Genomic DNA, 15,099 nt, shown 5'->3' with positions numbered 1-15,099 from the left:
GTCTCTCTCTAACAGGCCCAGCGGAGGTTATTATGTTAATTGATTAAAACAAAATCCGACTGTAAAAGGAAGTTTAAAGACTGGAATCAGATACTGTATATGTCTAACTCACTTATATATATGTATATTAACGGCACGCTCTGGGATAGGGCAGCATTTGCTGATGAAATGGGATTTTACCCCCCCTCCCCCTCCCCTTTTCATGTGTGACTATGTCCATTGCCATGAACCCGTTAATATTAACAGATTATAATAAAGGTAACCTTCATGCAAAAGAACTGCGTTTGTCTTGATTTCTTAAACAATGTTGTGAACTGTCATGAAAATACAAATTAATCTCGCGAGATCTCGTCACACCTCTAGCTTCATTTTATTTCTATGAAATCTGTACATTGATTTTTGTTTTGTTTTACAATCATGGGATGTTAAGGTCTTATATAGAAATGCAAAACTGAAAAAGCAAGTTACTGGAGGAACTCACTGTCACCATTTTATTGTCTTTACAAAAAATCTGCCACATATATTTTTTGGTTGCTACACATCTTTGATTTGCTTTTTTCTGATTTCCAAAAATGTCCCTATAAACGTCTTTCTAATGCTGTGCTTTAATCAAATTTGGCTCGCGATTTCGGCTCTGATCGATGTCAAAAACGACGTAATCAAGAAAAACTATTATTTTGCACATTATGCTTTGCAAGTAAACTCTTATTTTGTCTTGTGTTCTGAATGACATGCACACTTTCTAAACTCACTCAGCCAACATTTGAATATATTTTTTTATATTACTTATTTTAAGGGGAATTTAAAAAGTTCAACGGGACATTTCAAAGTTTAAGGTGTTTTTCACTTTTGATTTGTTTAACTGTATCACTGTTTTTTTTAAGTTCAATAAATGAAACATCTTTTCCAAAAGTCAACGAGTAATCGTGTTAAATAATCGCGATTTCAACATTGACCAAAATAATTGTGATTATGATTTTTTTCCATAAATCAAGCAGCCTCATGTCTTTCAACATGCAGGAAAACCCTTGAATGCCAGAACCGTTTCCTGTCTCTGAGAGCTGAGGTGTAGACAGAAGCCATTAAAAAAAGCTCTGACATCCTGCACATTAAAACCAACAAAGCAGAGGAAGCTGAAGTTTTTAGTAGTTGGTTTGTTAGAAATGTTAGAAAAGTTGGCAAATGCGTATAAAACGTACTTTACTATCACATTCTTTCCAAAATAAATGGGAATTTGAAAGAGTTTTTGCACAAAATACAGGACTCGTTGGGTATTTTGTGTCTGTATCATTATCGCTGTCATACAAACACCTTTGCGAACATGTCAGAGCTTTCTGTGACCGCTCCGAGAGCTTGTTTGTGTGGTTTATGCTGCATCAGCTTCCTGATTCAAGCCCCGTCTGTCTGTCTGTCTGGCAGCCACCTTCCCTGCAGCTAAATGGAGAAGGAAATTCCTTAAGAGCATTTTCACTAACTATCTGAGGAAGAGCAGGAAACTGGGCAGTCCCATTCCAATTAGGAGTTTTATCGCTGTGTATTTATGGCAGTAGACCCACAGAGTGAGTAGGGACATACCAGCACTTCCTCTTAAAGGGTAACTACCGTATTTTTCAACCTGGACCCTATTCTCCTATGTTTTTGTGTCTTAGTGACTGATGAGAACAACAATCTTTGACGCTGGTCCAGTATTAAGTGAGATCACTGCAGTCGGCAGCGGAGAAACAAGCTACAATGTAAGTTAATAGGGCAATTGTGCAGCTTGTATTTACTTTCACAAAAGTGCTTGTTTTGCCACTGACTGGCTCAGATTAATATCTAAAAGTGTCTCACAACATTATGGAAATGATTTCTAAGGAGGTCGACCTTTCTGTTAAAGAGTAAGATCCTTTTTTTAAACGTAAAAACATCCGCGAAATTGCGTTCGCTAAACCCACCAGACTCCATGTAAATAATCAGTCATTTTAGCATCGTAAACACACTTCATTCAAAGTCAACACAAACAAAATCAAACTGTGAAAAGCCGTTTTGGGTCATCGTTACACTTTTCCAACTATCACAACTCTAGTTTTGGTTGAAATAAACACATAGTTTACTGATTTACATGGGAAAATATGTTGGCTCTATACACGCGAAAAGTATTGTTTTTTTTAAATGGAGTCTGGTGGGTTTAGCGTTAGCGACTTCAGAGCTGTTTCTGGTTAAACAGAAAGGTTTTAAAGGTCTATTTCTGAAGGGATCCTTTCCATAATGTTGTCAGACACTTAGAATATTAATCTGAGTCTGTCAGCGGCAAAACGAGCACCTTTGTGAAGGTAAATACAAGCTGGACAATTGTCCTATTAACTTACATTGTAGCTTGTTGCGCCACTAACGACTGCAGCGATCTCGCTTAATACTGGACCAATGTCAAAGATTGTTGTTCCCATCAGGCCCTTAGACACAAAACATAGAAAAATAGGGTCCAGGTTGAAAAAAGTTTTAAAGTAATACACAGTATCTGTGATACACTGACACAAACTGATGAGTCGTAATTTAACGGTGTAAACAGTAAAATAGGAATATGTGTCCAATTATAATCAAATAACATGTTAGAAGAGCCTTCAGTTTGTATTTATTAATCCTCTCACCCTTCCACAGGCCACCTTTAATTAGGTCTGTAACAATTATTACATAATTGTCTGTAATTGTTAGTTTTTTTTAAATAGTCGCGGTTTCTTTGTTTAACCGCAATGAAATGCTAACATTAGCTAAGGTCTTAAGGCGTATGACTGGTAGGGCTGGGTACTGAATTCGATACTTTTTAGGCACTGACCGAATTGCCTGTGAAATATCAAGTATCGAATAATACCAAATTTTCTTCAGAGTCTGTGAGCCAATCAGAATGCTTCTACCAAGATCTAATAATGTCTGTGATTGGCTGCCTAACATTACGCGTCGCAGAGACACGCAGGAAAAACTCAACGTTACACAGAGACGGGGCTTACGCAGCTGAAAAATTCAAAAAAATATTTGTGCCGTAATGTGTAATGTTGAAATGTATGATTATTGACAATGATTATTGGTCGGACTATATTTCTTTATTATTATTTCAACGGTCGGTTGTTGGCACTTGACCCTAAACACGTTCATAGTAACAAGAATGAGCAGCGGGGGAAACAGAAATGTTTTATGATAATAAAGAGCCGTTGTTTACTTCATAGGCTGTGTATATGTTATTACATCATCTGGGTCACATGACAGTTATATAACCAAAAAATGTATCCTCGGATTCATTCACAACTCTAACAATAATATATCTTTTTTTTTTTATTTGACTGAAAGAGACAATTATATATTAATTGTGTAGCAACATTTGGAATTTTTACAGCTCCAGCTTTAACTCATGATTAGATTGTTATTTCTCCATCATCCGCTCTCTATCTTCAACATCACCGGAAGACACACACACACACACACACACACACACACACAAAGACAAACACACACACACACACACACACACACACACACACACACACACACACACACACACACACACACACACACACACACACACACACACACACACACAGCAGCGCTAAGATAAAGAGGGCTGGGCTTGTTTCTTAACCCACTCAGCTCTCAGACTCTGAGCTTCATTAATGGCATCCCAGGTCACCGAGCGGCCTCGAAGGTTACTGCCGATCCCCTCATCGCTCGCCACCATGATCCTGTACCTGCTCGTCCCCGTTCTTATCCTCGGTATGTAGTATGTATCCCATACTTGACTTTGCACGTGTGCTTTAGGTTATTTGTGTTTTACTCTCTTAGGATTTCCTGTTTTTTTTGGGGTTTGCGGCATGTTTTCCATGAGTGTCCATTGTTTCCCCTGTGTGTGGGATTGATGAAGGAAAAGAAGGTGGTAGAGGAAGGCATTTTAGTTTTCATTTTAGTAGCAGCAAAGAAAAGGCTGGTGTTTCGGGTTAGGGGTTTTTATGTGCTAGAATTGTTTGTGTAATGTTAAAAAGTTTTGTTGACTCTGTGTCCACAGCAGGAGGTAATGTGGAATCACAAACAGCCAACAGGACAGAGGAAGAGCTGAGCAAAGTTGAGGGGAACCAAACACTCAGAGAGCCCCCCGCTAACAACAGTAAGACGTTTTCATTTATTACGAGTAGGGCCGCAACTAGTGATTATTTTCATTGTCAATTATTATCACAGGGTTTTGCCGCCACTGTAAGGTTTAAGTGCAGCACCGGAGCCGTTTTGGTCAGCACCTTAACAAATGAATGGAACTAAAATACTTTCTTTAGATATCAGATCTAATGATTGTAGATGGACTTGCTTTTTGAGTCAATTACTTATTATTTGCTCTAGCTTTTCCAACGTTTTAGACACAGATATGGAGATAATAATGGTCCACAATGATGTGAAAAAGAGTTGCAAAACCACCGCAAAAGAGACACAACACGACTAGGTCTGTCGCGATAGTCAATAAATCAATTAATCGCATGATAAATAAAAATGAGCTTGATCATTTTTTGGGCCGCGATAATTTCCATTTGCATGCTTGTTTGTTTTCCTCTGCCGCCACGGTATCAGAAATAGGGCATACGCACGGCAGGGTTTCCGGTATGTACACCGCGCACCTTCAGCTGTTTATGAAAAGTCATAAAGTCGCAATTACATGACTCTGCAGAGCCGTCTGCTCTACTGAACTCAGGCGAACTGTCATCCGCTCTCTCCCCCCTTTAGGGTGAGCAACCATAGACAGTGTGTGAGCAACTGGAACAGTGACAGGACGTCATCACTCGCGAAGGCATGGCAACCAAATAAACAACACGGCGAGTACACTTGTCACTCAATCTTAGGCAAAGTGACAAACAGCGACGATAGCCGCGACATGAAATCCGCACTCACGCGGGTCCAGTGAAATATGACAGCTACAGTTTATTGGAAAATAGCGTTGTGGACACTGAAGTTGATGAATTTACTGTTTATCAGACCCCAGATGAGACAAGAAGCTAACGTTGGCGAACGCTGCGGTGACGGCCCCTCTGCCTCTGACTCCCCGCTGCAGGAGAACGCTGTATTCCTCCTTCCTGTATTAATGTTACTGTTTGAAAACCGTTTTCCAGGTTAGTGGGGGTGCATACCGCTCAAAACACGACTAAAACAACTTTTGAACGTATACATGTTCCACCAAAACAAGTTCCTTCCTGAGGCTATTTTGCAGAGGCACCGTGGCCCCGTCCGGCGCTTAGCACCGCCCACGATGATTGTGATTGGTTTAAAGAAATACCAATAAACCAGAGCACATTTTTCTCCCTTCCAGGAATGCTGTGTGGACTAACCAGACCTTCCTCCGCAGCGCTGTGGAGGAAGGTCTGGCAAAGCGAGACTACCACAGAGCTGAAAGATCTCTATTGTCTAAAATGATTGTACGCTGAATCATCAGTGTTGTTTATCGTTGGAACTACAGGGCTTCAGGATGTGAACACAGTCTAACGGTGTGAATCAGAGCTTTAACCTCGGACACAATGTTTTCAAACTTGGTATGCTTGGTAGGAGTAGAGCAAAAACAGGAAGAAATTCATCAGTGTCCTAATACTTTCTGACTAAACAATGTTCTATATATATCGCACACAGGCTAGCTGAATCACATCTCTTGACGTGTTTGTATCTTGCATATATTGTGTTTGTTTTATTGTTGGCAAATATAATTATAGATTATTTGAATTCTTGTCTATTTTCTATTTTCATCTGTGTTTTTGTTTTCTGTATTGCATTAGGTTTTAGATGTAATATTAGGATTGTTTAAAAAAAAATTTGGTGAGCTCTCTTAATAAGCTCTTTGTTGTTGTTTTTTAACCAGCACCATACGTTATGCTCCTATAATGCATTATGTGTTTTTGTGTTTATTCTTTTGAACATACACGTTCCACCAAAACAAGTTCCTTCCTGAGACTATTTTGCAGAGGCACCGTGGCTCTGTCCGGTGCTTGGCACCGCCCACGACGATTGTGATTGGTTTAAAGAAATGCCAATAAACCAGAGCACGTTTTTCTCCCGTCCCAGAATGCTGTGTGGACTAACCAGACCCTCCTCCGCAGCGCTGTGGAGGAAGGTCTGGCAAAGCAAGACTACAACTACATTTAAACCAGGGTTTCTGCAGCTTTCACCAAGACTTTTTAAGACCTTTTTAAGACCATTATGAATGAAATTTAAGACCTTTATTACAACATCAACTAAGCCCTAAAATCTGTTTTAATCAAGCCAAGTATATCACTAAACTTGCACTTCCCCGTAGCTGAAGAACAAAGTCTATTTCATGTGTGGAACAATCTGAAAGAGGCTCGCGCCAAAAACACGAAAGCTGATCGGCTGCAGTATAAGTTGCATGTTGGTCTCATTTGTAGTCTTCTACAACTAGTGAAAGAAAGAACTACAACACCACGGAATAAATAAATAAATAAAAAAGAGCATTTAGAGGTATAACGTTACATGGACGTAGGAAAACAAAGACATGTTTAAAATTATTTAAGACCTAGAACACAATACTTGAGCAAATGTAAATGGTCCCATGGCATGACAATTTCACCTTATGAGGTTTTTTAACATTAATATGAGCTCCCCCAGCCTGCCTATGGTCCCCCAGTGGCTAGAAATGGTGATAGGTGTAAACCGAGCCCTGGGTTCCTGCTCTGCCTTTGAGAAAATGAAAGCTCAGATGGGCCAATCAGGAATCTTCTCCTTATGAGGTCATAAGGAGCTAGGTTACCTCCCCTTTCTCTGCTTTGCCCGCCCAGAGAATTTAGCCCACCTATGAGAAAGAGAGAGACATCATGGCTTGAAAACAAGCGGTCAAGGCCACACACACACCCTCCTCCTTGCCCCCCCCTCTCTCCTCCTCCATAGCATTTAAAGCTACAGACACAGAAATGGCACATCCTAAGGAAAGCTCATTGTGGGACTGGCTCTAGTGGCTGTAATTCTGCACCAAGGCTGAATTTCGGGAAAGAGACTTCAGATACAGTATTAGGGGACCACTAAGGCCTATATAAAAGAGACTTCAGATACAGTATTAGGGGGCCACTAAGGCCTATATAAAAGAGACTTCAGATACAGTATTAGGGGGCCACTAAGGCCTATATAAAAGAGACTTCAGATACAGTATTAGGGGGCCACTAAGGCCTATATAAAAGCATCCAAAAAGCAGCATGTCATAGGACCTTTAAGACTTTTCAAGGCCTAAAATGTTAGACTTTTTAAGACCCGGCCGAAACCTTGTACAGTGACGAGGAAATTTCATCTGACCTTGTCGAAGGTAAATAGCTCAATATAATCGTCAAATTAGCTTGTTTTTCTTAAGCTGAAAAGCAACGGTTTATGAAGGTTTTTGCTCGACAGCGACGATATGTGAATCACGTACAGTATGCGATTTTGACCTGGCAGCTGTGAGAATAAGAGGATGCGTTCACTGACATTATTCATTCACCAAAATGTGGAGAATATTGCTCAAATAAAATGCATGTTTTTTTGCATTGCAGGTGCATTGAAACCAGACAATGTGACATCCAGTTTGTACAAAGATGAAAAAAGTCTAATTGAGGATGAACTGCAAAACAACCAAACGTCTGGCGTTATCACAGAGGATGATGGTGAGTGTTTCTACGTATTCTGCATGAGGAAAGGAACCCCACATGTCCATATCAGTGCCTTTAAAGTTCCTGTGCTTAAGAAACTGCTTACTACACAGCTGAAAAAATGTGATGATTCTAATTTCACTTTAAGGTAGAAGCCAAGATAAAGAGAAACATGCACTACTGGGCTACTGAGTGAGCTCATACCTTTATGAAATCAGAGTAAATCAAAGAACCTGTATACTGAATAAAGAGGCATATCACAGGGAATCTATGATTTTGTCCATTTCACACAGCAAGACACTGAAACATGATAAATTAGCCTTGGGTGCTGTTTGATATTTGTGTGTCCCTGTTAGTTCACGTATGTCAGAAGCATTTTCTTTTTTTACTTTGCAGAGAGGTTTCAGGACCAGGAAAATAAGTTTGCAACACTTTGCGATGTGGACATGCTGGAAGCGTACAGCCACCTCATTTGTGGTGAAGCTTTTCACACTGAAATGATGTCAATCAGCACAGAAAACTGGTGTGTGCTGCCAGATGTAATCAGGTAAAGCATACCGAGTATCTACTGAGGTTAAGGGTTTGTTTCCTCTTTATAAACTTACTTTTTTATACCTTTTTTTCTTCATCTCTTCTTTTGATTTATTCTTGGTTGAGCACACTTTAAATGTCCTAACGTTATGCTTTTAAAACCTTTTTAAAAAGGGCTACATAAATTAAGTTTATAGCCAAAATTCCTCTATGAAGGACAGACCCTGTAATAGTTGTAGTAGTATTAAGAAAGAACACATTCGGGGCGGCCTCTAGCTCACCCAGTAAGCGTGTTCCCCCCATGTTGCGTGTTGGCTGAGTCCTGCAGCGGCGTGGGTTCGAAACCGACCTGCTGCCCTTTGCTGCCCCCATCTCTCTCCCCCTTTCATGCATATCCACTGTCTCTATGTAATAAAAGGGAAAAGCCCAATAAAATAATCTTGAAAAAAAAAAGGACACATTTTCAATTGGACTTTTCTGGCATTCTTCGCCCACATGTGTCAAAAAAATAGCTGCAGGTTATTGCATGGCACATATAGCCTTCTTACTGACAGTTGTGTCGCCTAAAAGCCCTACAAAAGTCAGCAAAAAAACTTCCTTAGCCATCATAGAAAAAAGCAACAAACATGCCCGGAAAAAGCATCAAAATTGTCAAAAAAAAGTGCCGAAAACGTCGCAAAAAAAAAATGTTGTGAACCTAAGTTGATATGCGGGCCAGATCAAAATCTGCGAGGGGCCGGGTTCAGCCCTCGGGCCTAGAGTTTGACACGTTTCTAACGATATGAGTGTCAAAAACAGCCTGCATCGCGAGTGGTGGAAGAGTGAAAGCAGGATACCACAGTGCAGAAACACTAAAAGGCTGCATTTAACATTTTAAATAAAAGTACTAAAGTATTGCCATCAAAACCTACAATAGAATAGCCCATTTCAGAAGGTGTATTATATTATTGGGTTATGATTATTGATGTATTAATGGTACACCAATTTAATATTGCAGCTGGTAAATGTGGGGTTAATCTTTTAGGTAAATAATATTAATGTAGCCTATTTGTTGGTTGTAGTATTATTATTTTAAACTGGAAAATAACTAAAGTAAATACATGCAATAGAGTAGAAGTATGAAGTAGCATAAAAATAACCTCAAAAACTTAAGCACAATACTTAAGTAAATGTAGCTACTTAAGTTACAAGTCTCACAAGCACCCAGCTTGTAACTTAAGTCACAAATCACCTTAGTCCTACTACTTGTAAATTAATCATATAAACAGCAGCAGAAACACAGCAGCTTCAGTGTCCAAGCAAACAAGATCAAGTTCATAACACAAGCTCCATAACAACAAGAACACAGCTAGAAGTTAGGTTAAACAAGTGTTAAGGTTCTACACAGACAGCCACGGCGGGACATTACACTATCATGCCAGAAAACAGCCAGAAAGCAGACAAAAGTTGTATTTAACTCACGTTTTTTGACGCCGAATCCCATTGTTAATTTCTGTCATCAAGATGAGGCAGTCAATATCCATATTACATAATATCCCGCTGCACTTGTTTGTTTGTTGACTCTCTTCTTCCCTCCATCTTCGCTGCATCTTCGCTATCTATCTAGCTAGCTAACGTTAGCTAGTTAACGTTAGCAACACTGTAAAACGAGCTAACTCTGCGGTTGTTTCAAACTTTATCCTGATAACTTTCTCATATTTGTTGTGAGGCCAAATTACGACTGGTTTGCTTCGCAATTCACTTCACATTTTCTTCTTCCAGAGGTCTGTCCGTTTACAGTTTAAAAGTGACAGCTTGTTATATTGTCTTATCAGCTCATAGGTTTGACTTCAGTTGACTGACATGACTGCCTTGATTTTAAGACTGCAATACCCGTTTTGACCACACAGACTAACGTTTCCCAGCCGCTACTACACGGGGGGCGCTGTTTTCAGGATTTAAATAAAAGTGTGTGTGTGTGTGTGTGTGTGTGTGTGTGTGTGTGTGTGTGCGTGTGTGCGTGTGTGCGTGTGTGCGTGTGTGTGTGCGTGTGTGCGTGTGTGTGTTTTATTTTTTTATCAAAGTTTACAAGATATTTACTGGAATAAAATAAGAAAACACAATAGTAGCCTACTGAAACAACATAACAACAACACATTGGCTACAAATGCCCCTTTTACTCCTGTTTGAGTAATGTTTACAGTGCCCACCTATTTTTGGAAATTATTGAGCCTTTAAAAAAATGAAATGAATATTTGCGACCAGTTTTGAAAGCAGGAAGCAATGGGGTTGAGACTGAAAGCAACAGACAGAGTAGAGATGGACCAAGTCATTGTTAGTCCTTTCATTACAATTTGTTGACAATAGGAAAGAATATAGATAGAACAACACCAGCCCTTTAAGCAACAATAAACTGGGAATAGTAATGTGGCAGTGGGAAATATCCATCATCCATCTGGTGCCAGAAGGCTGCACGCTGAGTGTATGTGTACGTAACTGATGGTCTCTTCCTTCGGCACACCCTTTCACAGCCTCAATCATTTCTGCTCTGTTTATGTTCAAACAGGAAATAGTTTGACCACACAGTCTCGGTTTTAGGCACAGATATATCTGCCACACTTTCTTGCTTCTTGATATATGTGCTCACATCTTCCAACTGAAGAGTTTCTTTTCAGAAATTATGTATCCAGTTACACAAAATCAGTGTCTTCTTTTAATATTTAATTGTATGTGCTGCATGAAGCTTTGATTATCTAACCAGGTTCATATGTTTGTGTTTTTTTTTTTTTTTTACTTTACTTTTAAGTCATCCCTGGGGGTCTAGTGCTCAGGATTCGGCACTCTTACGGGGTTCGATTCCCAGTCAGGAAACCTTTTTTTGGACGAACCAAAGTACGGAGTGTGCACTTGTAGTCTCGCATTGCCAGACCTTCCTCCACAGCGCTGCGAAGGAGGGTCTTGCTAGTCCACACAGCATCCCGAGATGGGAGAAAAATGTGCTCTGGTTTATTGCCATTTCTTTAAACCAATCACAATCGTCTTGGGCGGTGCTAAGTGCCGGACGGAGCCACAGTGCCTCTGCTAAATAGTCTCAGGAAGGAACTTATTTTGGTGGAACATGTACGTTCAAAAGTTGTTTTAGTCGTGCAACAGAAAACTCAGATTGGACAGATAGTCTAGCTAGCTGTCTGGATTTACCCTGCAGAGATCTGAGGAGCAGTTAACCATAGTCCTCAGAAATCCACCGGAGGTTAGAACGCCAACACAAGGGTGAGGGACATCTGGGGGATCTTCCGGTAGCACCGGAACAATCCTCTAAATCAGGGGTCTTCAATTTTTTTTTAAGCCAAGGACCCCTTAACTGAAAGAGAGATGGAGCAGGGACCTCCTACTACTATTATTACTATGTTGTATAAATTGAAGTTGCATATTAAACTGGGCTTACAATAACGTCTAGGGCGGCCTAAAGCCTTTATACATTTTTATTGCATAGCATGCTAAGCTATTGACATAATAATTGTTGGCATTATTCTATAAATCATGTGGCAAACTGAATGCTTAGGATGAACTGGATCTGTGGATGGCTATCTTAGTGACTACCTTAGGCCAGTAAGCAGTGGGGATTTATATTTGCTTATAATATGTTGGATTCATGTTAAGACTTTAATTTTTGAAAAAACTTTCAAAAAATAACAATAATTTGGCATCCCCCCTGCATTGACTCTGAGGACCCCTAGGGGTCCCGGACCCCCTGTTGAAGATCCCTGCTCTAAATGAATCGTGGTAGATATAGACTAGTGGACTGGTAGCTGGTAGCTGGGCGTTACCAGTTCACCTTTTGGGCATTGCCAAGGTTCCCTTGAGCAAGCCCTTCTTGTGCATGCATGCCTGTGTGTAATGTGTGTAACTAACAACAGCGTGGAAAAAAATGTTATTTCCCCTTGCAGGATTTATAAAATGCGTCTTCTTCTTCTTCAAACTGTGGCTAAAATATCGGATGAAACCCAGAATACTATAAAATTGAATTTCTAAAACATGTAAAAAATACAGAGCAACTGTTTAAGGGCTGCCACTAATGTTTGTTTGCATTATTGATTCATCTGACATTTATTTTCTGAATCATTCGATTCATTCATTTGGTTTGTAAAACACCAGATGATTCATCGTTAACATTGTTTTTCTCTCTATCTATTCCAGACCATACAACAATATGACGACATGCCTTGAGAGGCTGTCTAATCTGATCGGCTGTTATTACCCAAATCCCACCATTCAGGACATCTTCCTCAACATCCACTCTAACTACTTCCTCAACTGCTCGAAAGAGGAGGATCCGCTTGTGGATGCACCTCAAGGGATGGTGATCGCCCTCACTCTCATCCCTGTCAGCCTCATCCCCTTACTAGTATATGTGGTGGTTTGGAAAAGTAATGTCCAAGAGTGAGTCGTGTTAGACCTGCAATAAGCCTCAGCTCACAGTACAGGTTATATATGTGAGAATATGCTTCAGAAGCTGCTGTTTATATTGTATAATAATCCAGTCTGGTAGGAAATTAAAAGGAGGGTACGTTATAAATGAGGACAAAAACCATACATCTGAATGTGGGTGAACTAAATCTCAATTAAAAGAGGAAACACCGGAAACACAGTTTAGTAGACATGCTAAAACATGTGCGTGGCGGTGGTTAACCTGCTAAAATGAGAAATAAAACACTTTTTGGGTAACATGGTTTTTAGCTTTCTGAGTTGGATGAGAAGATTAATACCACTCTCATGTTTGTCTGTTAAATATGAATCGAAAAGACTTTTCTTCCCCCAAAAAACGCTCCAATAGGTCGTTTTTTAAGCAGCAATTATGACTCATATTCACGTTTATAGCAGCGGCACCCTCTAGTGGCTGTAGTAGTTACCGAATGATGGGAGCAAAGCAGTTAGTCAGTCCCTCCAGAAAAACGTGATTATGCGATCGTATAATTCAATGCATAATCAGCCAAAGTCCGCAGATTTATGCGGGGGCTGAATTCTTATAAATACGCCGCACTTTTGCTGCATAAATTGCCGATTTCTGCACAAAATATGCTAGGCTTGCATGATTTCATAATCCCGCATTTTTGTTGCAAAAAAGTCCCATATATCTTAGCAGAAAGTTGAAAAATGTTGCGTTTACTTCACACAAGAGCAGCCATTTTGCCCTGTTGCCATGGGAACGTTATGAAGTGACGTTATGAAGTGACGTAATTACGCGACGTGAACATCATCGAAAACTGCAAACCCCGCGATGAAGCCACGATGAAACCGCAGTTTTAGCAAGTTCACGCAATTTCATCGCATGAAATTGCATAAATATCCCCCATATTCCATCGCATTTTTTAAGAAAACGTGATGCATAATCAAGGATTTTTGCCCGCAACAATCACAAAAAAACTCTGCATTTTTGTGGAAGGACTGGTTAGTAATGTAACGAAGTCTAAGTTGGAATTGTGGCTGGGTCAAACAAACACAAGACTTTCACCCAGGAGACCGGGGTTTGTGTCCTGTTCAAAAATAAAAGTTAAATGGCGATTTCATTTTTTACTGAGTTTTCTGTTGCACGACTAAAACAACTTTTGAACGTATACATGTTCCACCAAAACAAGTTCCTTCCTGAGGCTATTTTGCAGAGGCACCGTGGCTCCGTCCGGCGCTTAGCACCGCCCACGATGATTGTGATTGGTTTAAAGAAATACCAATAAACCAGAGCACGTTTTTCTCCCTTCCAGGAATGCTGTGTGGACTAACCAGACCTTCCTTCGCAGCGCTGTGGAGGAAGGTCTGGCAAAGCGAGACTACCACAGAGCTGAAAGATCTCTATTGTCTAAAATGATTGTACGCTGAATCATCAGTGTTGTTTATCGTTGGAACTACAGGGCTTCAGGATGTGAACACAGTCTAACGGTGTGAATCAGAGCTTTAACCTCGGACACAATGTTTTCAAACTTGGTATGCTTGGTAGGAGTAGAGCAAAAACAGGAAGAAATTCATCAGTGTCCTAATACTTTCTGACTAAACAATGTTCTATATATATCGCACACAGGCTAGCTGAATCACATCTCTTGACGTGTTTGTATCTTGCATATATTGTGTTTGTTTTATTGTTGGCAAATATAATTATAGATTATTTGAATTCTTGTCTATTTTCTATTGTGGTATCTGAAGATTTACAACTTTGACTTAAGGTTTGCCATATATACATACATATAAGGGAATTCCTATGAACTTTATCCTACTGTTGCTGAAACATTTGGAAACTGTTAACATTAGAAGGGGCCCCCTAAGACAGAAGATATTTTGTTGGAGCTATACCATGTCTGGGGCCTTAAATGGTCAGTTCCCTACTCCAAGCATATACTCACACCCCCACTAAATGCACAGAATATATACAATGAGATAGCCGCAGAACTTCAGAGCGACAATATTTGAAGATTGGGTTGGTCGTCTCTCCGAGCTCCTGCAGAAGCTTATAAATTGATGCTGGAATCTTTGATGTAATAAACCTTTTTTATAATCAAGAACAGTGTTAACGAAGTTCCTTCTCCACACATCGGCAACGCAGTGCTGCAACTTAATTTACCACACTATTTTCATCTGTGTTTTTGTTTTCTGTATTGCATTAGGTTTTAGATTGGGATTGTTTAAAAAAGAATTTGGTGAGATCTCTTAATAAGCTCTTTGTTGTTTTTTAACCAGCACCATACGTTATGCTCCTATAATGCATTATTAGGGGTCCAAGCCTGAGTCTGCAAGAACCGGCGGTAGCAAGAGCTACGCCGTTCGCACAGCAGGGCTGTGGAACCCTAAGGATTATTTTTCTTCTCCGCCTAAAACTCCGACTACAGCCTAAACCGTACATGGTGTGGGGTTGCCATTTTCAGGACTAGTCCGAAACTCCGCAAGGACCTCAGGCGCAACAATTGACCCACTTCCA

The 15,099-nt window shown here is 40.1% G+C and overlaps 1 protein-coding gene across 2 annotated transcripts; it reads left to right on the top strand.

Moving 5' to 3' along the window:
* Positions 1-3,618: 3,618 nt before the first annotated feature.
* On the top strand, positions 3,619-14,686 carry LOC144536746 (receptor activity-modifying protein 1). Of its 2 annotated transcripts, none has more exons than XM_078280006.1 (5): positions 3,619-3,741; positions 4,034-4,129; positions 7,530-7,640; positions 8,022-8,172; positions 12,333-14,686. In XM_078280006.1, the coding sequence occupies exons 1-5, from the start codon at positions 3,642-3,644 to the stop codon at positions 12,577-12,579; spliced, it is 705 nt and encodes a 234-aa protein (XP_078136132.1). In that variant the 5' UTR covers positions 3,619-3,641; the 3' UTR covers positions 12,580-14,686. The 2 variants fall into 2 exon arrangements, with proteins under 2 accessions (XP_078136132.1, XP_078136131.1); XM_078280005.1 differs by having other exon boundaries at positions 4,031-4,129.
* Positions 14,687-15,099: the final 413 nt, after the last annotated feature.

Source organism: Sander vitreus, chromosome 21, assembly GCF_031162955.1.
Source record: "Sander vitreus isolate 19-12246 chromosome 21, sanVit1, whole genome shotgun sequence".
NCBI lineage: Eukaryota > Metazoa > Chordata > Actinopteri > Perciformes > Percidae > Sander > Sander vitreus.
The sequence above is the reverse complement of the archived record's forward strand: the minus strand, read 5'-3'. Positions and strand labels throughout refer to the sequence as shown.

What these genes read in the sequence shown, in the direction of transcription:
- LOC144536746 (XM_078280005.1), top strand. Translation starts at nt 3,642, where the DNA reads ATGGCATCCCAGGTCACCGAGCGGCCTCGAAGGTTACTGCCGATCCCC. An exon ending in CGTCCCCGTTCTTATCCTCG is followed by an intron (nt 3,742 to 4,030) that starts GTATGTAGTATG and finishes CTGTGTCCACAG; the next exon opens with CAGGAGGTAATGTGGAATCA. An exon ending in GTGCTGCCAGATGTAATCAG is followed by an intron (nt 8,173 to 12,332) that starts GTAAAGCATACC and finishes TATCTATTCCAG; the next exon opens with ACCATACAACAATATGACGA.